We start from the raw sequence: 24768 nt of genomic DNA on the forward strand, positions 1-24768 counted from the left end.
GTAATTTTTTAAATTTTATTTAATGGGAAAATCACCCCATGACAACGGCCATCAAATTCCAATCCACTCTATTTGGCTACACCTAGAATCATTCTATCTCTCTCCGGATTTTTCCAATGCCGTACCATTTTACAACTCAAATCTCAAATCTCATGTAAGTCATGTCTATACACATTTATGATATTTGTTTTTAACATGGAGTTGCCTACGATAGAAACAACCATTTTCATCTCTATTCTGTATATAGACTTATACGCTGCATTGCCTTGGTAATCACAGTGTTATAATTATAATTTGGGAACCACCCCAAATTTCCATGTAAGAAGACAAGCACACTAAATGTTGATAGACAGCGTGAGTGGTGGCAATGAAATCAGGCAAGGGCTAACCAGCCTGCCATAGGGCATTAAATGCCCGGTTACCTGCATACTCTATAACAAAATAACACACGCGCGCTCTGGCTAGATAAATAAAAAATACGCGCGGTGTGTTATTTTGTTATAGAGTATGCAGGTAACCGGGCATTTAATGCCCTATGGCAGGCTGGTTAGCCCTTGCCATGAAATCACGGGACAACTTCCGTTACTGTTACTTACGTCACTTACGTGAAGACCACGCCTCGAAGATATGAGTAACGAAATCACAGGACAATTTCCATTACTGTTACTTTCGTCACTTGCGCCTCGAAGAAAATGAGTTCACATTTCCATCACTTTCTTTGCCTCTCTTGGGCTCCACTCTTTTTGCACATCATTTTCTCCCTTTGAATTTTCTGTGTGCCTTGCAGTTTTTCAACTCAAAACACTTTTTTTGTTCACACGCAACACTTTATAGAAAACATTTTACCTTCGAACTCGATCATTGTTAGGTGGTATTATAGTTGATGGTCATCGAGGGTAGCATTAATCCTGGGTATTTTTTGTGCCACTTCACCAACTGTGGAAGCTTCCTGGATGTTGGTTGCTCGCTCCGTCTTGGCACGAGGGTAATTTTTGTAATAATGCGTCTCTCCATAGCCCCAAAACTGCAAGGGAGATTTTTGCAATTGATTAGGTTCCGGTTTACTAGAGCCCTCCATCTGTTTGGACTCATTTTGAAATATAAATTTCTGTTGATTTTTCCTAAAGGTCTTATTTAACTGATTCTTATGTATACTCTGAGAATTCCCTCATTTTATGTTCCTCGTGTTTTGAAAACTCTTTGATGCTTTTCTGTTAAGCGAAGACTTGTCTCCTTCCCCCTTCTACTTCAATTGTTGATAACAGATTCATGCCTTTCTAAAGGCTTTGTCTATCGTTTTGGGGTTTTCAAATTATATTTGTTCTTTTATAAAGGTGGGTAAGTTGCTCATAAACCATTTCACCTTGGCCTTTTCCTCCCCTATGTAAGGTACATACCTCAACAATGATGTGAATTTGGCCACAAATTCATCCATAGAAAGTTGTCCTAGTCGAAGGTCATGGAATTCTTTAGCTTTATCATCATAAAATCACTTAGTCAAATATTTTCTTTAAAATATTTATGGAATTCTCCCCAATTCACCCTTTGTTCATCCACTGCATGGATTGCCTTAACTTCTTCCCACCACAGCGTATTCTTGCCTTGAAGCTGGTATATTGCTAACATTGCTTTCATATTATCATCATATTCATAAATTTGAAAATATTTATTAATGTTAATCAACCAAGCTTCGATAGTTTCCTTCATCTCGTCGTCAAAGATTGAAGGTTTTATTTTTTTGAATTCCCCTTTAACTTAGTTTTCTATTTCTTATTTCTTTAATGGTTTGATACATTATCATATTCCTCCTCATCTCGCCCCTTATCTTGCTTTGAATGCTAAGTATGACTCCCTTCAAGTACATTTTCGCCTCCTTGCCCTTGTTCCTCATTATGTTCTTTATCACTAGGGCAAAGTATTGAAGCCCTATGATTTTGGTGGTCTGATAGACTCTTTAGTATTCACTCCTGATCTCACATTAATTTCTCATTATCTGCCCGTAGATTGGCCATCTCGGTTCTCAACTACTGCACAACTTCCATTAACATAGTAGTGGGACTCTGATGGGTTCTGTCACGCCCCTACACCTGCGGTGATCTTCCAACCGCTTGTAGCGAGGTGCGGCACCACCGAACGCCTTCTTTTTAACAATACTAACGTTTATGGGCTACGCCTATTCCAACATAAACTTACTTAACTTGTGTTCTTATAACCGAATGAAGTGTTATCCTTTATACTTTAACAAAGAACATTCTCAATCATCAACCATGAACAATAAGCCTAGAACATCAATAATACACAAGTATAAAGGGAGGGGCAACTCCCGAACAGTCTGCCCAACAATAATATTATAACAGCTTCTTCAATAATACATAAGCAAGTATACTTGGCAAACCTCCAAGTATATACTTAGAATAATTTACAATCAAGGCATAGACAGCCTTTACAATACATGTGCCAACCTCATACGGTAGGAGGGTGCTCACCCGAGACACCAAGAACTCCACCTCTAAATTCTGCACAAAACTGCCCTTCGGAATTCACCCATACACGGCACTCTCTGCCAACCTTCAACCGAGACAATCTGCGCACTTCTTCTAAGTCCAATGCGCATGAGATATGCGCATTCACTTTACCCCTATGCGTACTTCTTCTTCTTGTACGAAGGCCTTATGAGCGAATGTCACTTGTCCAAATGAATCCTCTTCACCTTTCATTTATACGCATCATATGTGTATGTTAAGGGGGGGTGTGCAGCCCCATGGCCGACCCCCATATCAACGCACATATGCCCAACGAACAGCACTTGCAAGTCGGCTTGCAAGTTATTCACCAACGCATATAAACTTTCACTCGAATGACACTTAGTCATTTTTATGTGCGTCCCTATCGTCGCACTTAACGTCGCATTTTTACCGTCGCTTTGTGTGTTCGTGCACCCGCCCGCGCGCCCTTGTGCCCGACCCCACCCGGCGCCCGTCGCAACCGAGGCTCGAAGGCCTTACATTCTCCTCCACCTGAAATCGTTATCGTCCTCGACAACATACCATCTCGGTAGCTCTCCACCAAGGTCATCATCATTCAAGATGTTGACCTTTCTACACAAGGCAAACATCCTTGCAACATATGTAGAGACTCTTTCTCCACTATGTCTCGGCCTAGTGACCACTGCCACCAAGCTCACCATCCATAATCCATGCTCAGGTCCATGGAAACTCCATCCATCTCATCTGCAACATGTTGTCCATATCAACCCGACTCTTGATGTGCCCCATTCAGGTCCATGAAGCTCTCTCCATCATCTGCAATGTGCCACCCTCAAGTCTTCATTCAACTCTTGATGTGCCCCATTCAGGTCCATGAAGCCCTCTTCATCATCTGCAATGTGCCATCCTCAAGTCTCCAATCTGATCAACTCTTGATGTGCCCCATCCAGGTCCATGAAGTCCTCTTCATCATCTGCAATGTGCCATCCTCAAGTTCCCATGTCACACTAGCAAGTCCTCCTGCATAACATTCCTGCCCTAGCACCTTGTTAGGATGTCCCTTGACATCTCCACAAGTGCTTCCACACAATGTCCTTGCATAGGTCTCTACCATGCTCCATGTCTTCAAACTTCGGTTTAGTGAACTCGGTCACTCAACCATCTCATCATCATCACAAGGAAGCCTTCTCTCAAGGCCCCTTATAGAGTTGGTGTGGTTCCTCCCTACCAAGGCCTCCACACCAACCTTCTTCCAAGGTTGTTCATCGAGAGAGGAAAGCCAGGAAGTTCCCTCCCTGACTCTCATCCACCCATGTATCGGATTGATGTTGTGTCCTCAAGTATCTGTGCACAGCCTCAATCTCCTCACATGTACATCCAAGCTCACCTAGCTTGTCCTTTGTCAGCTGAAAATCATATATGCCCATGGCATACCTGCAAAAGTCCACTATCCCGGCAGGATCTCTACCCTCATAACCTTCATCAACCACTGCCTTTGAAGTAGCACTCGGGCTTTCTTCATTTGCAACTTCATTGTGAAGATCCTTAGTAGAAGATGCCCCCATCAAGTGTCTCCAAGTTCGTGAGACCTTCTTCTCACTTCCTCCATTCTTCTACCCAGCCTTTGCTATGAAGTCCTCCAACTTCTTTTCCTTTGTTTGCACAATACTCCCAAGTCCTCTTTGCTCCACATCCTCATGCTTCACATTAGGATCTTTGGGATACAAGATCATAGAATTCATCCTTGGTCTATAACCCAAGCAACTCCTCCTATTCATAGGCACCATCGTGGTTTTTCCTTCAGCTGTGATCAAGAGAATGTCCCGGTCCTCCATTGGCATGGCTTGTGCTAGCTCCATGAAGTCCATCCCCAACACCATAGAATGATCATCCATGTCTACAACTCTCAAGTCCAACTTCCCGAATCACAGTCCTACTTTCACCTGTGTGTCCTTCAATACACCATCAACTGTTTTAATGGTAGAGTTGACAGTTTTGAAAGCACTCCATTCCTTTTCCATCTTTGTCTTCTTCCCAAAGGACTTTGCTGCTTTCCTACTCAAGAAGCTATGAGTAGCTCCCGTATCAACAAAAGCTGCAAACTTCTTCCCTTTCACGGTTACCTGCACAAAACTTGGCTTCAAGGAATCACCTCCTTTTGTTGGCTTTGTCTTGTGTCTCACCTCAGCAACTTTCTTCAAGAATTCGGCCTCATAAGTGTCAATAGGCTCATGTTCCTTCTTGACATTCCTCTTAAGGTACTTCACCTCCTTGCTTGGCTCTTTTAGGGAACTTGGTTCCGGTCTAGCTTGACTCGCTTCAAGCTTTCCTTCCACCTTGTTCTGCTCAAGTGCACCAACCAAGTGTCCATTGACCAAGTTCATGGAACTTAGCTCCCGAATGCTCTCTTGGTCTCGGTAGTGAGTTCCCAACCTGTCAATGTAGTCGAGCTCCTCCTGCTCAATTACAACAACCTTCTTACCAAGAAGCTTCTTCTTTATCTCTTCCTCAACTTGCTTGATTTCGGCTTTCAACCAAGCTCTTTCATCAAAGAGCTCTTGAAGATCATCAAGTTCCTTGAGTTCCATATCTGCCATGTCATGAGCAACCTTTTCTCACCAGCTCCGATTGAGCTCTGATACCAACTGTCACGCCCCTACACCTGCGGTGATCTTCCAACCGCTTGTAGCAAGGTGCGGCACCACCGAACGCCTTCTTTTTAACAATACTAACGTTTATGGGCTACACCTATTCCAACATAAACTTACTTAACTTGTGTTCTTATAACCGAATGAAGTGTTATCCTTTATACTTTAACAAAGAACATTCTCAATCATCAACCATGAACAATAAGCTGAGAACATCAATAATACACAAGTATAAAGGGAGGGGCAACTCCCGAACATTCTGCCCAACAATAATATTATAACAGCTTCTTCAATAATACATCAGCAAGTATACTTGGCAAAACTCCAAGTCTATACTTAGAATAATTTACAATCAAGGGATAGACAGCCTTTACAATACATGTGCCAACCTCATACGGTAGGAGGGTGCTCACCCGAGACACCAAGAACTCCACCTCTAAATTCTGCACAAAACCGCATTTCAGAATTCACCCATACACGGCACTCTCTGCCAACCTTCAACCGAGACAATCTGCGCACTTCTTCTATGTCCAATGCGCATGAGATATGTGCATTCACTTTACCCCTATGTGTACTTCTTCTTGTACGAAGGCCTTATGAGCGAATGTCACTTGTCCAAATGAATCCTCTTCACCTTTCATTTATACGCATCATATGTGTATGTTAAGGGGGGGTGTGCAGCCCCATGGCCGACCCCCATATCAACGCACATATGCCCAACGAACAGCACTTGCAAGTCGGCTTGCAAGTTATTCACCAACGCATATAAACTTTCGCTCGAATGACATTTAGTCATTTTTATGTGCGTCCCTATCGTCGCACTTAACATCGCATTTTTATCGTCGCTCCGTCGCTTTGTGTGTTCGTGCACCCGCCCGCGCGCCTACCCGCGCGCCCGACCTCACCCGGCGCCCGTCGCAACGGAGGCTCGAAGGCCTTACAGGTTCCTTCCAACTACACCCACACTTCCGAACTAGCGCCTGCACCAGATGTGGTGCTTCCAGTTCCCTTGTGCATCATGTTTTCTGCTCACTGCTCTCTCTCTCTCTGTTCACATCAAATGAATTTATTAATCAGTTGTCAAAACCTGACCACAATGTTGCAACGGAGGCTATGATACCACTTGTAACAATGATCTTTACAACATACAAAAAAAAATTAAGTGTTGCATATGTAATCCTATTTTCTTTATTGCATTACTAGGAGTACAATTTAGTTTACATAAATAAATTTGAGTTAATAACATAATATGTCCACACTTATATGCATACTACCATGGTATAATTAAGTGGCGCCTGAGGTTACTCATCCTACAGCGGGAAACATGTTAACATGGTTACCAAGACGGAGTAATATATAGGTTTGGCCTGCCCCAACTCGAGTCAATATATGAAGTCTCTTAATAGGTATCCTCAGATCCATCGTGTCGTACTTTGTATACACAGGTGACGAGGTTCCAGACCACATTTCATTAATTTTGCTTAATGTAATTATCAATGACTCCTAAGTTCCCACTACACGGATTAATTGGCCCTTTTGAGGTTTTCGATGATGTATACATGTCTTCATCTGGCTTATCCACGCGTCCTACACTTCATTGTACGGTGGGATTTGCTGGTGAGGTTGGAAGTAACCGTTTCTCTCACCCTAGAATGTTGTTGAACTCGTCATTCTGCCTCATTCGCAGTGGAGTCTCGCCTCTACCTCAAGGTTTTCATCCTCCCCTGTTCTGCTTTCCTTTACGAATGTCTCTTCTACTTATCCTTAGTATCACAATGTTCATCTTTCTCCAGTCGCAGTGCTTAGCAGAGGTTGTAACAAGGCAAATGGAGGCCATTCCATGTGATCGTCGCTTCTGGTGCGTTCTTTTAATTTTTGTTGGTGTTTTGCCTATCGTTCAAGGTTTGAATGACTTGGTTTCCTTTGGTCAGGACTCATTCATGCAAGTCATCTCAGAACTCCTTTCAACATTTCTAAAGGTATGTATCTCGTCCATGAGGATTTTGATACCGTATTTGAGTTTCTGTTGGGTTTAATTGCTTATAATCGGTTCTATTGTATGCCAGGGAATTTATGGACGTCATGTCATCGTTCTTTCCAGCAAGTTCGCACTTGGAATGACCCTGACTTATTTGGGTCCTTATTTTATTTCAGGTTTCAGATTACTTCTTACCCTTATCGCTGTCTACAAGTGTATTCGGGGTTTTTCATGTTCTGGAGAGTATTATAACCTTGTCAGCTGGAAATATGTCACCGACGGTTTCTAAATCATTTTCCTGAGGCTTTTAAGTTTTTCCGAAACAGTGACTCTGTAAGCACTTTTATCTAATCTTCTCAGATTTTGTATAATTTCAATCTTGGTGAAGATGCATTATTCTCGTTCTCTGTTGTGGTATTGTTCTTGGTTTATTCGTGTTGAACGGGTATCGACGAGGACGAGATTCGTTTCCAGACTCTGTCTTGGTACATCATCCGTTTAAGAGAGGAGGGATTGTTCTTCTTTGGTCTTGGCTTCGAGAGGAACTGACGTTTCGTGAGTTTCGATCCTTTCTAGCTCAAGAAGTTTAAATCGATTATATATTTCAGTTCTTCTTCTGTATTGGCCTTTAGAATTAATTCTTGTTTACAAAGAATCGGTTGTATAGATAAAGAAAATGGCAAATTTCTGTCATGCGGTGCAAACATTTACAGTGCTATTTTTTCTGTATTATTTTTATTGTGCTTCTGCAACTATTTTGTTTTCTGTTACAACTCCTCAATTCAACAAAAATAGAGATTATTCAGTTCTAATTCGAGATTCAGGCTACTACCATATTGTTATTTACTAATTCCATTTCAACATACCACGAAGACTCGGCTCAGCGCTACTCAAATTTTCATTTTGGAATAATAACAAATTATCGCAATAATTAAAATCTATTTTGTAATTATTCTTTCTAAATTATTGCAAACAATATTTAAGCTATTCCATTAACCAGTACCATTCACAGTATGCACTTATCTATATCACTTTGCTGAGATTACTTTATGGAAAACAAACTCTTAGCCACACAACCAATGAGACTCGCAATTATGTCCAGATCTACACCCGAGCCTCCTAGCTTCCAGAATGATTCAAGACAATACCCATTCTTGACCTCAAGACCTTGGTCCAGTCCAGAATGTTCATTCAAAGTTCTAGTGGTTACTACTAGCTCTGGAATCTCTTAGAACTCTTTAATAGGCTTATGTCAGAGACTTCTTCTTTCTTATTCTTTTCTTCCTCACACACTCGTGTGTTGCCCATATGAGGGATTCCCCTTAATCCCTCTAGGGAGGAAGCAACTTTCTAACCACCTAGAGTTTAAGATTTTCTTTATCAAATCTTTTCCTTTATTTACATGGTAAGGCGTTCCCTTTGGGAAGAACTTCCTTAAAATGTTACCGTGTCTTATTGTGTATCCTTGATTTGTATGTTAGACGATTAAAACAATTTACATCATTGGATCATCATGAGAACTTCCTTAAAATGTTACCGTGTCTTATTGTGTATCCTTGATTTGTATGTTAGACGATTAAAACAATTTACATCATTGGATCATCATGAGCATTCGAGATCCAAAAATAAATTTTTGAATGAACCCACCAAGATATCGGATTTTAGATCTCATGAAGCAGTTGAATGACGGTAACAACGTAAAGACAAAAGAAATCGTTTGACGCAGCAAATCCATTTCGATGTTTTCTTGCTCGGAATTCGAGAGAAGCAGAGATTGGGAACGTCAATAACACTACCCTGGAAGAAGAACCAAAAAGCATAGTACAAATGGTCACAGGTAATTTCAACGATCAATTACATTGAGTTTGTTATAATCTATTAACCGCATTTGGTTAATGGTGTTTTAATGTCTCAGCGCGAATTTTGGATTGTTTCTTCTATTCTAGAAGCAAAACATTGACAACAACGCAAGAAAGCGAAATATTGCCTTTCTTCCGTGCTGGACAGGTAACCCTCTCGCTCTAAAGAATAGTATTGCCAGTAACAAGAGGAGGCTCCTCACGCACTACTACACCATGTTGGGAATTTTTCAATGCGAAATACCAAAACCAAACATATTTAACACCACAGAGGCAATGCTCTGTTTCCACTGTTTCAGGATCTTTATGCACAGGGAAGCTTTTAAATAAAATTACTCAGAACAGAGTATTACACAGCCATAAAAACATTTTCTATTGCTTTTAAAAAAACTGTCACAAACTTCATCCTCTTTTACTGTGAGGGATTTTCCAAAAACAACATTCAACCAAAACTCTGTTTTCACCTGAGAAATTACTGTGCTGGGTTTACTGCTGTAAAACCCCTTTTTACTTGCACATAAAAAATTTCATTACATTCACTTATATGAAGAAGGACACACTCCATGCGCTCTTTCACTTCTTGTTTTCCACTGCTGTGGATATTACAAAATCAACTTCTAAACATTCCTCTGTTTTTCAATGTCAGACAAACATTACATCCCTGTTCCAATACATCGCACTGCTGTGCACAAAATTTTCATGCGCTACCGCGCGCAGTCACAATACACACAAAACTTGCTGGAGCTCTGCGCAGCCACTACTCCATTACATTCTTTTCCCTTGCTCTCTCTTGCGCATACCGTACGCAGCCTCAATGAGCATCACAAAAAAATACAACTCGCGCAACAACTACACTAACACAGTCACAATATATTGTTATATATTAAAACATACAAAATGCATAGTGCGTATGCACAATGCACAAAAACTACCCTCCATAGACTCTTTTCTACAACATATATATAAACATATATAAAAAAATATATAAAACTATACGCCCATACCCATATTAATGGGTCTCCACCAAAACTATGTATATAAACAAATATATGATAATGTGCCCATAACCATTTAAAGGGCGTTCACCAAAAAACTACGTCAAGCATTAAAATCATTAACTCTTCCATTCTCGGCGGTCAACCAATAGTCTTTTACTCCACGCAAAATTAATTCGCTGCAGGCCCGTATGCACCTTCAGAGATCGACGGTGGAGATCGATGGAACTGATCGAACGACTGACAAGAATATCGGGTGGCCTTACCTGACTGAACGATAGCACCCGAGAAATGACGTTTGCTTATGTCATGCGGGTGACACGCGTCGCCTCCATAGTTTATCGGAGCCCTTGTGTACGAAAACTGCCTGCTGCTGAAAGCGGTCCGATACGCACCGAGGTGGTTTGCTGGTTTGGCTCCGGCGGTTTTGGGTGCTGCCGTATTGTCCACGTCCGCCTGCACGGTGTTGCGACCTGCAGTTGGAATTACCATTCCAACACTCCCCTTTAATTTCAACTGCTGGGCATTCAATCATACCCAAACACTTCCTCACATCGAGGGATTCACCAACACTGCTGTTACAAAGACATCTTCCTCACATAGAGGGATTCACCAACTGCTTCTGATGCAGTTCACAAACAAACAAAGTTGTCTTCCTCTTAATAGAGGGATTAACCTGAAACTGTGCTTAAGAGCACCTTCCTCATGACAGAGGGATTCACCATTACAATGTGCTGAAGAGCACCTTCCTCATGACAGAGGGATTCACCATGTAACTGTGCTTAAGAGCACCTTCCTCATGACAGAGGGATTTACCAAACAATGCTAAAGAGCATCTTCCTCTCAACAAAGGGATTCACCAAATGACTGCTTCAAATGCAGTTCCAAAACAAACAATCATTGCACTGCTGTGTGTGCAAACTCATTACAATGTTCTTTTATGCTGATGCATATTCTCTGTTGCACTGTTGTGCCATCTTATTTACTGTGTCTACCCCACACTGCTGTGTCTACACTTGCACTGCTTGTGCACTTTTCAAAGACAAAATACTCTGTCTTTTCTGGAACAATTACACTATCCCAATTTACAAATTTACACTGCTGTGTGTAAACATTTCTTACACTCACTGCTGTTGCATATATTGCATTTCAATTCAATGAACAACAAATTCATTACATTTACCTTTACTGCTGTAAGGAAAATTTCTTTTGCATGTGCTGCTGTTCAAAACTTCTTGCTGCTACATTTTTCATATTCACTGCTGTCCATACCCATAACCATAGACTGTCATCGCTGGGTTTTTATTTGCTGCTGCGTTGCCTCTGCAATTTGCACTGTGGCTGCCTTTTGTTTCATCATACTGCTGTGTGCCCATACACTTAACTCTTTACTCTCCATTACTTGCACATAGAGAGAAATCATCCTCACGCTGTTTTGCGCTGCATTCTCCACACAAAAAAATTTACCACGGGCTGCTGCCTTTTCTTTTTACACCCTTGCTTCACACAATCTTAGTCTTCATTCAATTTTTTTTTATTCACAATGCACTACTGTGTAGTTCCTTTCATTTTTCTGCTGCCACACATTATCATTCACCCATGTGCATTAAAAATCTGTTGTCCCTGTTTTTCTTTAGGCATTTCTGTGCATGTTGCATTGTATATGAAGAAAAACATTACATTTTTTTTACTGCTGTGTATTGTACTCACTCTGCTGTGAGTATGTTCTCTCACATTACATAGAAGGAAACTACCTTCCATTGCTATGCATTTCAATGCATGTGCTCCATAACAAAAAAAATTTCCAAACTGCTGTTTTATGTTCTGTCTTCCCACTGCTGTGAGGGTCTTCTTGCTTTGCATACTCCTTATTGCGCCGCTGCACTTTACATTTGAGCGCTGCCCCTTTTCTTCTCTGCTCTTATGGCAGATTTGATTTCATGTCTTTCCTTTATAAAAAGAAGTCTTCATTAAAGAATGACTGTTAAGACAGTTCAGCAACCAAAAATTACAAGCTCCCCTTTAATGTATGCTTGTCTTCTTTTGGCAGACTCTTCTCAAAACAAATTTAGATCCACTAGGGAGCTCAAGGGGCTTTCAGATTGCCTTTCCTTCCTTCTCCATACTTGTGTAACTTTCTTCTTTTGCATGGGTCTAGTTTGCATAGCAGCCCATCTCAAGTTACAGTCACGTGCCATATGCCCAATGTTATGACACTTGAAACATTCAACATTGTTCATGAATAACATTTCATGATTTCTTCTAAAATTGTTTCTTGGAGGTTGTCTAAGACCACAACATCTATCTTTATGAAAGGCTCTACAGTCTTTTGCCATATGACCAAAGTTTGAGCAAGCATAACAATAACCATAAAATGAACTTTGGTACCTGGGAGATGGAGGTTTCCTTGATGTACTTCTGAAGCCTTGCTGCCTTGAGATCCTTTGATGATCACCATTGCCTCTTACCTCTTTGACATCAGCTACATTTCTTCTTTGAGCTGGTTTTCTGCTTGGAATAGGATTTCTTCTATTGCAGCCTTCATTTTTGTCCTTGCCTTTGCTGGAACTAGGAGCATCACACCTTCTTTGTGGCTTCTTCACATCTCCTTTGCTTAAAGCATCTTCATCCTTGTTTGAGGATTCACCTACATACCCAAGTCCTGATTTATCAGATGGAGATCTGTGATAGCTGAGCATGTCATCCAATGCTTGAGAGCTCTTCATTATTTTGTTCATCCCTTTAACCTTCTTCCTGAGGAGGACAATCTCTTCTTCCAACTGTTCACATACATTATTTTTCTTTGTAAGCTGTTCCTCAGTTTCTTCCTTGCTACGAGTAGCTTCAGCTGCTACTATTTTGAAGGAGATAATATCTGACTTCATTTTGGAGATTTTTGCTTGTCTGCTCTCCATTTTCTTTTCAGCTCCTTGTGCCTGCTTCCTGGCTTCTTGTAGTTCGGACTTAAGGGAGGAGACCTCTACCTTGTACTGTCCAATCTCTTCCACAAGTTTGTTCACTATCTTGTGTCTTTGTTCAAGTTGACTTGTCAAGGCATCTGCCTGCTTCTTTGCTTCATTCAGCTGATTTGTCATGGATATGACTTCTTCATGATGTTTCCTCTTGCATTGATCAAGTTCCTTCTTGAGCTTGGCAAGCTCTTCATCCCTTTCTTTTACCTGAAGCTTGATGAGGTCAACCTTCTCATTCTCAGTTTCTATGATGGGTTCATAAGTTTCTTCTTGACTGATTTTCATGGTCAGTGCTCCCTTTGCATGAAGGTCATGCAGTCTGTCCCATATATCCTTTGCTGATGTATATTTTCCTAGATTCTTCTTTACTGAATCAGGGAGACCATCCAAGATAGTCTTTGCTGCTTGTGCATCATACTCCATGGATTCTTTATCCATCTTGCTGTCATCAATCACTGTCTCCCAGACTTCAATCCCCTCAGAAATTAGGAAAGCCCTCATCATTATTTCCCATACATCAAAATTTCCATCAAACTTTGGGGTTTCAAATAAAATGTATTCAAATGGATTGCCTTCTAGTTTAGTAGAGGAGGGAGACACATTTTTAGCAGGCCTGGAGGCTTTCTTCCTTGACCTTGCCATTCTTATCTAGGCTTTAAATACTTGACTGTGTTTTCTTTTAAATCACTGACTATTCCTTTAACAGTAACAGAAAGGAAAGCTTTGAAAAATACCTTAACTCTTTTGGCTGAGTCTTCACACTGCTGGAGAAGTTTGACTGCTACAACCACACCTTCCTTCAGCTTCTTTGAGTCTTCAAAGAGCCTGGACTAGCTCTGATACCACTGTTGGGAATCTTTCAATGGGAAATACCAAAACCAAACATATTTAACACCACAGAGGCAATGCTCTGTTTCCACTGTTCCAGGATCTTTATGCACAGGGAAGCTTTTAAATAAAATTACTCAGAACAGAGTATTACACAGCCATAAAAACATTTTCTATTGCTTTTAAAAAAAACTGTTACAAACTTCATCCTCTTTTACTGTGAGGGATTTTCCAAAAACAACATTCAACCAAAACTCTGTTTTCACCTGAGAAATTACTGTGCTGGGTTTACTGCTGTAAAACCCCTTTTTACATACACAGTAAAAATTTCATTACATTCACTTATATAAAGAAGGACACACTCCATGCGCTCTTTCACTTCTTGTTTTCCACTGCTGTGGATATTACAAAATCAACTTCTAAACATTCCTCTGTTTTTCAATGTCAGACAAACATTACATCCCTGTTCCAATACATCGCACTGCTGTGCACAAAATTTTCATGCGCTACCGCGCGCAGTCACAATACACACAAAACTTGCTGGAGCTCTGCGCAGCCACTACTCCATTACATTCTTTTCCCTTGCTCTCTCTTGCGCATACCGTACGCAGCCTCAATGAGCATCACAAAAAAATACAACTCGCGCAGCAACTACACTAACACAGTCACAATATATTGTTATATATTAAAACATACAAAATGCATAGTGCGTATGCACAATGCACAAAAACTACCCTCCGTAGACTCTTTTCTACGACATATATATAAAACATATATAAAAAAATATATAAAACTATACGCCCATACCCATATTAATGGGTCTCCACCAAAACTACGTATATAAACAAATATATGATAATGTGCCCATAACCATTTAAAGGGCGTTCACCAAAAAACTACGTCAAGCATTAAAATCATTAACTCTTCCATTCTCGGCGGTCAACCAATAGTCTTTTACTCCACGCAAAATTAATTCGCTACAGGCCCGTATGCACCTTCAGAGATCGACGGTGGAGATCGATGGAACTGATCGAACGGCTAACAAGAATATCGGGTGGCCTTACCTCACTGAACGATAGCACCCAAGAAATGACGTTTGCTTATGTCATGCGGGTGACACGCGTCGCCTCCATAGTTTATCGGAGCCCTTGTGTACGAAAACTGCCTGCTGCTGAAAGCGGTCCGATACGCACCGAGGTGGTTTGCTGGTTTGGCTCCGGCGGTTTTGGGTGCTGCTGTATTGTCCACGTCCGCCTGCACGGTGTTGCGACCTACAGTTGGAATTACCATTCCAACACACCAAGGGTACTTTTGAGACATTTTTTAAGACAAAAGAAATCTTTTGTCTCAAAAACTCATTTTTTTATTTTAGTTATTTTACATTAAAAATTAATATCAATTGATTTGTCTTAAATATATACTTTAAGACAAAAATAGGTTGAGACAAAAATATTTTAAGACACAACTTTATATCTAAGACAAAAATAGTTTAAGACAAAAATATTTTAACACAAAAATAGTTTGAGACAAAAATATTTTAAGACAAAACTTTATATTTAAGACAAAAATAATTTAAGACGAAAATATTTTGAGACAAAACTTTATATTTAAGACAAAAGTAGTTTGAGACAAAAATTTAAAGACAAAACTTTATATTTAAGACAAAAATAGTTTAAGACACAATTATTTTAAGACAAAAACAATTTAAGACAAAATTATTTTAAGGCAAAACTTTATATTTAAGATAAAAGTAGTTTGAGACAAAAATTTAAAGACAAAACTTTATATTTAAGACAAAAATAGTTTAAGACAAAATTGTTTTAAGACAAAAACAATTTAAGACAAAATTATTTTAAGACAAAACTTTATATTTAAGACAAAAGCATTTTGAGACAAAAATATTTTAAGACAAAACTTTATATTTAATACAATGACCACTTTAGATCAAACCTATGTTTAATACGATATTTCACTTCAAATGAAAATGGAGGGCAGCACTGAGTTTCAGGGTGCTCTGCACGCGCGTTCTGAACTAGATCTCCCACGCCCCTGCTTCCTCGGCCCCTGCGGCCCTCCGCAGGCCCCCTGCTTGGCAGCCCTGCTGCTGGGCTCTCAATCCTTCCTGGCATCCCTGCAATCGGGCTCTGCCTCCCTCCTCCGGCCAGTGCTGCTGCTGGCACAACGTCCGCGTCTGGGTTTTGCGATTGCAGAGGAGCGTAGCCGCTGCCATGAGTGCGCCTAGGGGTGGGGAGCCTTCTCCCACCCCACCAATCTCTTCAGAAGAAGCATTCAAAAGATTGCTCTCGCATAAAGGAAAGAAACATTTGATTCCAGAAGTCTCGAAATTCATTAAAAAACTGGAGGAAATTCCTGAGATCACCCTGCCAGAAGACCAACCGATAAAAATCGCCCTAGCCCTGGCTGACAGAGGGTTGGTAGGACAATTTATGGGATGTTGACCCTCTACAAAAACAACAGATGACTGGATCCAATGCAACTGGAGGCCCCAGCTGGAAAACAATGTGATCTGCTATGTTGTCGGAAGAGGGTATTTCATTTTCTAGTTCACCTCCAAAGAAGATCGAGATTTGGTTTTCAGAAACGGTCCGTATTTTATGGGAAATCAGGGTCTGTATCTTAATAAGTGGACCCCCGACTTCGATCCCTCAATCGATACCCCTAAAGAGGTCCCAGTCTGGGTCCGGCTTCCCAATCTTCCGATCCATTGCTGGAGCTATCACACCTTGTAGAAGATTGGAAATGGCCTAGGCCGTTTCATTGACAAAGCAGATAACAAGGGCCAATATACCTGCGCAAGAATCTGTGTGGAAGTCGATCTGGAAGCTGGACTGCCCGAAGCGGTAAAACTTACAGTCAGAGAATGGCATCACTATCAAAAATTGGATTACGAGCAACTGCCTTTCAAATGCAGAACCTGTCACGAACATGGACACTTCCAACAAAATTGCCCAAAAGCTCCAACCGGGGACAAAGTGGACGAAGAAGGATGGAAAGAAATCAAAAAGGGAAAGGCAGTCCCAAAACCAACTGAGAAGAAAAATTTAGGGCCATTGGTGAAGCCCCGGCCTAAACCAAAAGCCAAAGAAGTTCCAAAAGAGGGTTCTTCCTCTGGGGTAAAGACAGATGCCATTGGAACCCAAGAGGAACCAGAAGACCCGTCGAAGAAAGTGAAAGAAGCAGAGGCAAAGTCAACTCTTCCTCCATCAGAGGATGAACAAGGGGAAAAAGAAGAAAACGAGGAGCGCATCAGTCTAGGCTCCGATTTTGAGGGAGATTCAGAAGATGGAGTCTCAGATTCAGACAGCTCGCAAGTCACTCCTATCAAGTCGGCCAGGGGTCGAAAGTCCAAGAAGAAACAGAGAGAGGAACAAACTTATCTGGATGTTCTCCAAGGCTCTCAGAAAACTCTCAAAGGAATGATGAATACCAAATCTAGGCGCAAGCATGGTCAGGCTCCAAAAGGAGCCACAACCTTCCAAGCCAGTAAATAATGAAATACGTCTCCTGGAATTGCAGAGGGTTAGGCAGCAGGTTGAAAGAAGAAGCTCTGAAAGACATTGTAAGGATGTACTCGCCTGAAATCCTTCTCATCCAGGAGACAAAACTGGAGGACCTTCTACTCCTCCAAGCAAGCAAAGCATTCTGGCATAAAGGCCAAGGGAGAGCAGTCAGTGCTAGAGGCGCCTCTGGAGGGATTGCCTCCTTTTGGGACAGCTCCAAATATGATCTGATTCACGAAGAATGTTGCCCCCATTGGCTACTCACTAAGCTCCTCCATAAAGAATCTGGCCACCAAGTAAGTATGTTCAATCTTTATGCTCCGGTCTTACCATTTGAGAAAAAAGTTTGTTGGGACTCGCTCCAGTTCTATCTTTTCTTGCACAACCCAGAAAATATTATTATTGCAAGTGATCTGAATGTTACGCTAGCTGCAAAAGAGAAAAAGGGGGGCTCGCTGGTCAGGGACCCAGCTAGAGAATGGGTTGAAGACTTCATTTTAGATTGGGAATTGGAGGATATCAAGCCCACATCTGGGAAATTCACCTGGTCAAACAAAAGGATAGGCCCCGGCCACATCACTGCTTGTCTAGACAAATTTATAGTCCAATCCTCCTTCTTGACTTGTGGTCTAATGGCCACCTCTAAAATTCTGCTGAACTACACCTCTGACCATAAACCCATTTTGCTTGAGCTCTCCTTGGATGGAAATCTTGGCCCCATTCCCTTTAGATTCAGTTCTCTATGGATTCATCAAGAAGGATTCCAGGAGGTGGTCTCCGAGGCCTGGAACCGGCAAGTTCATGAAGGATCCCCTTTCTTTGTGTGGGAAGAAAAAATGAGGAGACTTAAAAGGGAGCTCAAGGAGTGGGCTAAAAGGTTGAAAACGCCCACCGCCAAAAGAAAGGAGATGCATGACAGTTTAGCAGGCCATCAATTAACAATGGAGAATTCCGATGTAACTCAAATCCTTCTTCAAAAAGAAGTAGAGCTGCAAAAAGATCTCCATAGAGCAAGTAGGGATGAAGAAGAGTTCTGGAGACAGAAGTCCAGAAATCTTTGGTTACAGGCCGGAGACAAAAATACAAGCTACTTCCATAAGCAAGCTGAAGCACACAAGCACTTCAAAACAGTAAATGAAATTCACTATCAAAACACTATGGTTAAAGATTCTGAAGGCATAAAGCGAGCAACCCACTCCTTCTTCAAAGATCTTTACTCTACCCCGGAAGACCCTCCTATCGATTCTCAAGCCTATCCGATTGATCTTATTCCTCACTGTGTTCAAGATTCTGACAATATTATGCTGACTTCTTCGATCAGTATGAATGAGATTAAAGAAGCTTTGGATTACATGGATCCGAATAAAGCCTCGGGCCTTGATGGGTTCACTGCAAGGTTCTACCTGACTTGCTGGCCTACAATTAAAAAAGACCTTCTGAGAATGATCCGTAAATCTCAGACCTGCACCAAGATTGGAGGCAGTACCAACTCGGCCTTCCTTGCCTTGATTCCGAAAGACAAAGGCGCCACCGATTTTAGCAGATTCAGGCCCATCTCTTTGTGTAATACAAGTTATAAGCTAATTACAAAAATAATAGCCAACCGTATTAAGAAAATTATGTCGGTCATCATCCCTGAAAACCAAGGAGGATTCATAAAAGGGAGAAAGATTCTTGACAATATTGTGCTGGTGCAAGAAGCAATTCATTCAAGCTATCATCGAAAAGAGAAAGGCATGGTGATTAAGCTAGATTTGACAAATGCCTTTGACAGGGTGAGACATGATTTCCTGTTTTCTGTGATGGAGAAATTTGGCTTCTCAAAAGTTCTCATAACTTGGGTGAAAGCCTGCATTGCCTCCCCTTGGATAGCGCCTCTGGTTAATGGTCATTCAACGGAATTTTTCCAGGCCTCGAGGGGGCTAAGACAAGGTTGCCCTTTGTCCCCGCTTCTTTACGCCATTCAAGCTTCAGTGCTCAGCTTCCAGCTAGACTACTGTCAACAGATCCAAACTCTACCACGCGTGAGAATGGCTCACAATGTTAAAGAAATAAATCATGCCCAGTTTGCTGATGATACATTATTGCTTGGAGGAGCTAGCATAAATTCTGCTAGAACCTTCAAGAAGGAGCTGGACATTTATAGGGAGGTTTCGAGCAGCAAGATTAACTATCTAAAAAACACGATCTATGACTAGAATTGCTCGATCAAAGATTTAACAGACATAACAAGGCTATTAGAAATGGAAAAGAACCCTCACCTGGGAGTCATTTAAGTATCTTGGGATCCCAATCTTCAAATCAAATCCTAAGGTAGCTCACTGGATGCCCCTGTTAGACAAGCTAAAACTCAGAATACAAGCTTGGGGAGCCTCATGGTTGAATAATGCTGGGAGGGTAATCCTTATGAAATCTGTTCTCATAAGTCTCCCAGTTTATCAGAACTCCATTCTACTAGCCCCTAAAACCTTTATTAGTAAAGTGGATGGTCTCTTGAGAAGATTTCTGTGGGAGGGAGGGAAAAATAATGAAAAAAGGCTCCATTTAGTTAATCAGGACATTATTAAGAAGCCATTCTTGGAAGGAGGTCTCCAAATGCGGGATCTGGTAGCCCAAAATCTTGCTCTGGGCTCCAAGCTCCTTTGGAACATTGTTTCTGGGAATCCTAGTTGGAGCAAGAGAGTTCTGTGGAAAAAATATTTTCATGGGCAGCATTTGAGGTGCTTGGACCAGCCTCCTAGAATTTCCAAAGGATCACCAGTTTTCAAACTCTGTCTCACAGCTTTGAAACTTTTCAGTCATAAGCTTTATTGGATCCCAGGTAATGGGAAAAAAATAAAAATTTGGGAAGATTTGATTCTTGGAGATCAGCCCTTGAATCAGATGGCAGAACTGGAAAATATCAAAGCTTGGCTTCAGGCCAGCAATCTGGAAACCCTTTGGGACATCTCCAATTGGACAAATGATGCAGAAAGTCTATGGGATGGTTGGAATTTGGGGGAGGTCCCTCATTGGCTGGATGGTGAAGCCAATTTATTGTTGGATTTGCTCTAAGGAAAATCTCCCTTAAAGGCCTCTTCTAAGGACAAAAGAGGGTGGGGTTCTCTTTCAGGCTCTTACTCAGTAGCAGAAGGTTACAAAAGTATGATGGCTGTCCCTAGCGTCCCCCAGAGCCAACTCAATGGAAATTTATTTGGTCTTTTCCTGCTCTCCCCAAAATTGACTTCTTTTGCTGGACTCTGGCGCATAAAAGTATCCTCACTAGAGATAACCTGAGGAGGCGTGGAATGGAAGGTCCCTCCAGGTGCCCTCTTTGTGCATCGGATGAAGAAACAACTAACCACCTGTTCTTATTGTGCCCCTTTGCTCAAGAAGTTTGGAAGGGTGTCTTGATGTTAGGACCTGACAAAATAGAGCTTCCAGGAAATATTCAGGACCTGCTAAGAAACTGGGCCAAGTTATCCCCGTTCTGTCTCTCCAAAAAAATCCATCTGAAGACTCCCTGGATGTGGATCCCCAAATTCACATGCTGGAAACTGTGGTTGGAGAGGAACAACAGAATATTTAGGGAGGAGAGTTGTAACCCGGTCAGAATTATCACTAAGATCAAAGCTCTGTTGGGGGAGGCCTTAGAAACCAAACCCACCATAAGAAATGGCATGATTCTGGACAGCGAGGAAGATCAATGGTTAAAAGAGCTTGTTCCAAATCATCAGAATAGATCCATTCCTCTTGCGAAAGCCTCTTCTCATTGGGAAATTCGTTTGGAAGAACATGAATTCATCAAATGGAGATTTGATTTGGATGATCATTGCCTATTCTTCGATGGGGCCTCTAAAGGTAACCCAGGAAAGGCGGGTGGCGGGGGAGTTATCTTAAGCCCAGGTGGCTCAACTGAGCTGTGCTTTTCTTGGGGTCTGGGGCATGAAACAAACAACAAAGCAGAGGCTCTTGCTCTGTGGCAGGGTCTAAATCTGGCTATCAAGAGGAATCTCCTCTCCATCTCAGTCTTTGGAGACTCTAGACTAATTATACAGGCTATGAACTCTCAAAAGATCCCTTCTCAGGTGCAGTTAGCCCCCATCCTCAAAAAAATCAGACTACTGTTGCCCAAGTTCCACAAAATCTCCTTCTATCATGTTCTGAGGAAGTTAAACTCACAGGCGGACTTGGCAGCCAACCTAGGCTCTCTCAGGAGCAGGAGATCTCTGTTAGTAAATGATGTTGAATCGGACTGCAGCATTCCTTAATTTTGGAGTTGTCTAGGCCTCTGTTCCTTTGAGAATTTCGCTGATTCAGATTCTCCAGACTTTAGGACCGAACCATTTTGAGCTGGCTACTGTTAGGAAACACAGACTCATCCACAAGGGAAAATTCATAACGCAACCGTGGCATTTTCGATCTCTGTTCGTCGTTGGAACTCATTGCTACGTTTGGGTAGGTGTTGGGGAGTTCACGAGGGCCTCTTCAAGGCCAATTTACCGCTCTTGGCATTCTTGAACACTATATAACACTCCGCCAGACATTTCAAAAAGAAAACGCAGTGATTCTTGGGATGATCCGGCACTCCGACGCGTTGGATCTCCTCTCTGCAAGCTAGGAAGCAGAGCTACGTCACGGAAAGCAAAAGCAGTGGAATTTCAAGGCACCATTCTGAAACCAAATCAAGTTCTTTTTCAAGCCTCTATCTGCATTCACAGTGTAACTCATTCAGCGGACTATTCAAAAGCAAAATCTTCTTTCCCTGCCGACTGTAACAAGGAAATACAGGGTTTCAGTGTTAAAGTCCTCGGCAGCTGATTTGCCAAATTTTAAATAAAAACTAACCGTTTATGTCAAAAAAAAGAAGAAAATGGAGAGCGGAGCGCTTAGGGTTTGACGCTGCTCTGCAATTGGCAGACCTTCATAGACTGCGTCATTCTGCCATTAACCTTCAGCCATAAGGCAGCTACAGCACAATAAGGAACAGCTATCGCGCAATGGAATCCCCTCAGGGGGAGGACATGATGCCTCCCCCCGTTGATACGAAAAACGGCCTGCGATAGACTGAAAATGTCAGGATGGACCATCCAGAGGATACATCAACAGAGAATGAAAATACACCAATGAATAAAAACACAAATGAAGAACCACGAGTGACGTCAAACACCTGCAAGCCGGTAGCAGTTGACAGACCCAAAATCGAGCTCCCAAGTCAGCGCATCAACACTCAGATCCATTTTATAAGGGATAATGCTTTGATAGGAAAGTTCATAGGCCTTTGGCCAACGGAGAAAGCTTTGCATGGTTGGATCGCAGCCAAATGGAAGCCAAAAGGGCATATAACACTACAGTTAGGGCCTAAGGGCTTCTTTACTGCCATTTTCAATTGTCTGGAGGACCGAAATAGGGTATTGGATGGAGGACCATATTTCTTCAACGCAGCAGGGCTGTACCTAAGAGGATGGATCGAATGCTTTAACCCGGACAAAGAAGATCTGAGCTGGGCCCCGATGTGGTTGCACCTTTATTCTCTCCCTTTGGAGTATTGGGACGAAGACTCTTTGCGAGACATTGGGAATGGTTTAGGCGAATTCATCAAAGTGGCAAAGGAGACAAAGCTGAAGCGATACACCTCCTATGCATGGATCTGAGTATACATGTACCTCAGCAAAGCTCTCCCGGATGCGGTAAGCCTCTGCCATGATGATTATGAATGGTTACAAACAATAGGTTACGAGCATGTACCATTCCACTGTTGAAAATGCCATGCCCTGGGCCATTTATTCCAAGACTGTCCCTCCAATATGAAATCCACGACCACCCCTTCAATGGACAAATCCGACCCGGATGGGTTCACAAAAGTTCCCAATCGCAAAAAGACCCATAAAAAGCCCTCTACCTCAGTCAAAAAACCTGTCACCAACACCTCCTTGCCTTCAACAAGCAACAACTTTGAAATCCTGCTCCAGCCGAAGGTTCATATTTTAGATAATCAGAAACAACCTGAAGCCATTCCTAAGACTTCTGCCCATTCTGATCCATCAAGCTCAAAGAAAGCCCTCACTTCTAAGCAACCCGCGAACACCAAAACGCCCTCTCCCAGTAACATGCAGAAAAGGACTGCTCAAGGTATGGAGGTAGATAGCACTCAGATGCAGCTCACGATTGTAGATGATTCAGAGGCAGAGCAGGAAATAGTACAACACATGGAAGAGGAACCGGAGAGCTTCGACATCGGAGATCTAGATATATTGGGACTTGAACAGGCTTGTAAGAAAAAGGAATATGACAAAATTCCTGAGCGACAGCTAGAGAACTTAGAAGTAATTCTCTCAAGAGCACAGAAGCAAAGATCATTAGGCATCCAAACTGGTAGTCAGTGGGATGGAAGAAATATCTTCAAAGACAACAAGAAACGAGGACGGAAAACCGATCTTCAGAGAACCATCCGCATAGGGGAGATGCTGGTGGAATCTGGAAGATACTCCAAGCTCACCAAATACTATAATCCCCTTCCCAATCGTGAATCATGAAGCTCATCTCATGGAACATCAGAGGGCTCAACAGCCCGAGGAAGGGACGATTAATAAAGAACATGCTACAATAGGAAAAGCCTCAAATTCTCTTCTTGCAGGAGACCAAGTGTAATTCCACAACGTTGGATCAGATCCTTGCCAAAGCGTGGCCAGGAAGCAAAGAAGTGGCGGTGGAAGCCATGGGAGCCTCAGGAGGGCTAGCCATCGTTTGGGATGATAGAGCTATAACACTTACCAACATACATGCCAGTAAGCACTTTATTCAGGCCAAGTTTCATTTAACAGGGACAAATGTTCATGGACACTTAACTAATGTCTACTTCCCCCAGGAGGCAACAAACAAAGTAGACACACTGAACACCCTAACTCAGATCAACTCAGAAAGATCCCACCCACTTTGGATCACAGGAGGGGACTTCAACATGATTACAAGATTGGAGGAAAAATAGGAGGACGGATCAAGCTGGACTGTGAAAGCACGCACTTCAAAAACTACATTCATAACAACAGGCTTATAGATATGGAATTCAACAATGGAGTTTATACTTGGAACAACAAGCGTGCAGATGCCCACCAAATTGCATCTCGGTTAGACAGATTCCTGATCTCTGATAATGCAATACATCTTGGCGGGGATCTCTTGGCCTCTATATTGCCACTCTCTGGCTTGGACCATTGGCCTATTAGGCTTCACTGGCAAAGACTGGGAGACAATGTTCGCAGGCCCTTTCGCTTTGAAGCCTTTTGGCTGAATCACCCCGATTTTCATAACCTGATAACAGAGACATGGAGAAATTTCACACCACCAGAAGGCGCAAAAATGTACAAGCTCCAATGTCGACCTTTTGATCACGCGCGAGATTTTGAACCGGAGCTCCCGCGCCCCTACAACCTCGCCTCCTGCGGCCCTCCGCAGGCCTCCCACCTAGCAGCCCCTACTACTGGGCCTCTAGTCTTCCTCCT

At 42.1% G+C, this 24768-nt stretch overlaps 1 protein-coding gene across 1 annotated transcript in view; it reads left to right on the forward strand.

The window, feature by feature from the left end:
* Positions 1 to 6472: 6472 nt before the first annotated feature.
* Positions 6473 to 24768, forward strand: part of LOC149184076 (uncharacterized) — a 37001-nt gene continuing 18705 nt past the window's right edge. Inside the window, exons 1-2 of the mRNA XM_089417397.1 lie at positions 6473 to 7113; positions 7201 to 7667. Coding sequence (XP_089273523.1) covers positions 6631 to 7113; positions 7201 to 7401 — 684 coding nt within the window. The 5' untranslated portion in view covers positions 6473 to 6630 and the 3' untranslated portion in view covers positions 7402 to 7667. The remainder of the gene's footprint in view (positions 7114 to 7200; positions 7668 to 24768) is intronic.

Source organism: Pinus tabuliformis, chromosome 3_2, assembly GCF_031772625.1.
Source record: "Pinus tabuliformis cultivar Carrire ecotype Pingquan chromosome 3_2, CPIR1, whole genome shotgun sequence".
In the NCBI taxonomy this organism is placed as follows: Eukaryota; Viridiplantae; Streptophyta; class Pinopsida; order Pinales; family Pinaceae; genus Pinus; species Pinus tabuliformis.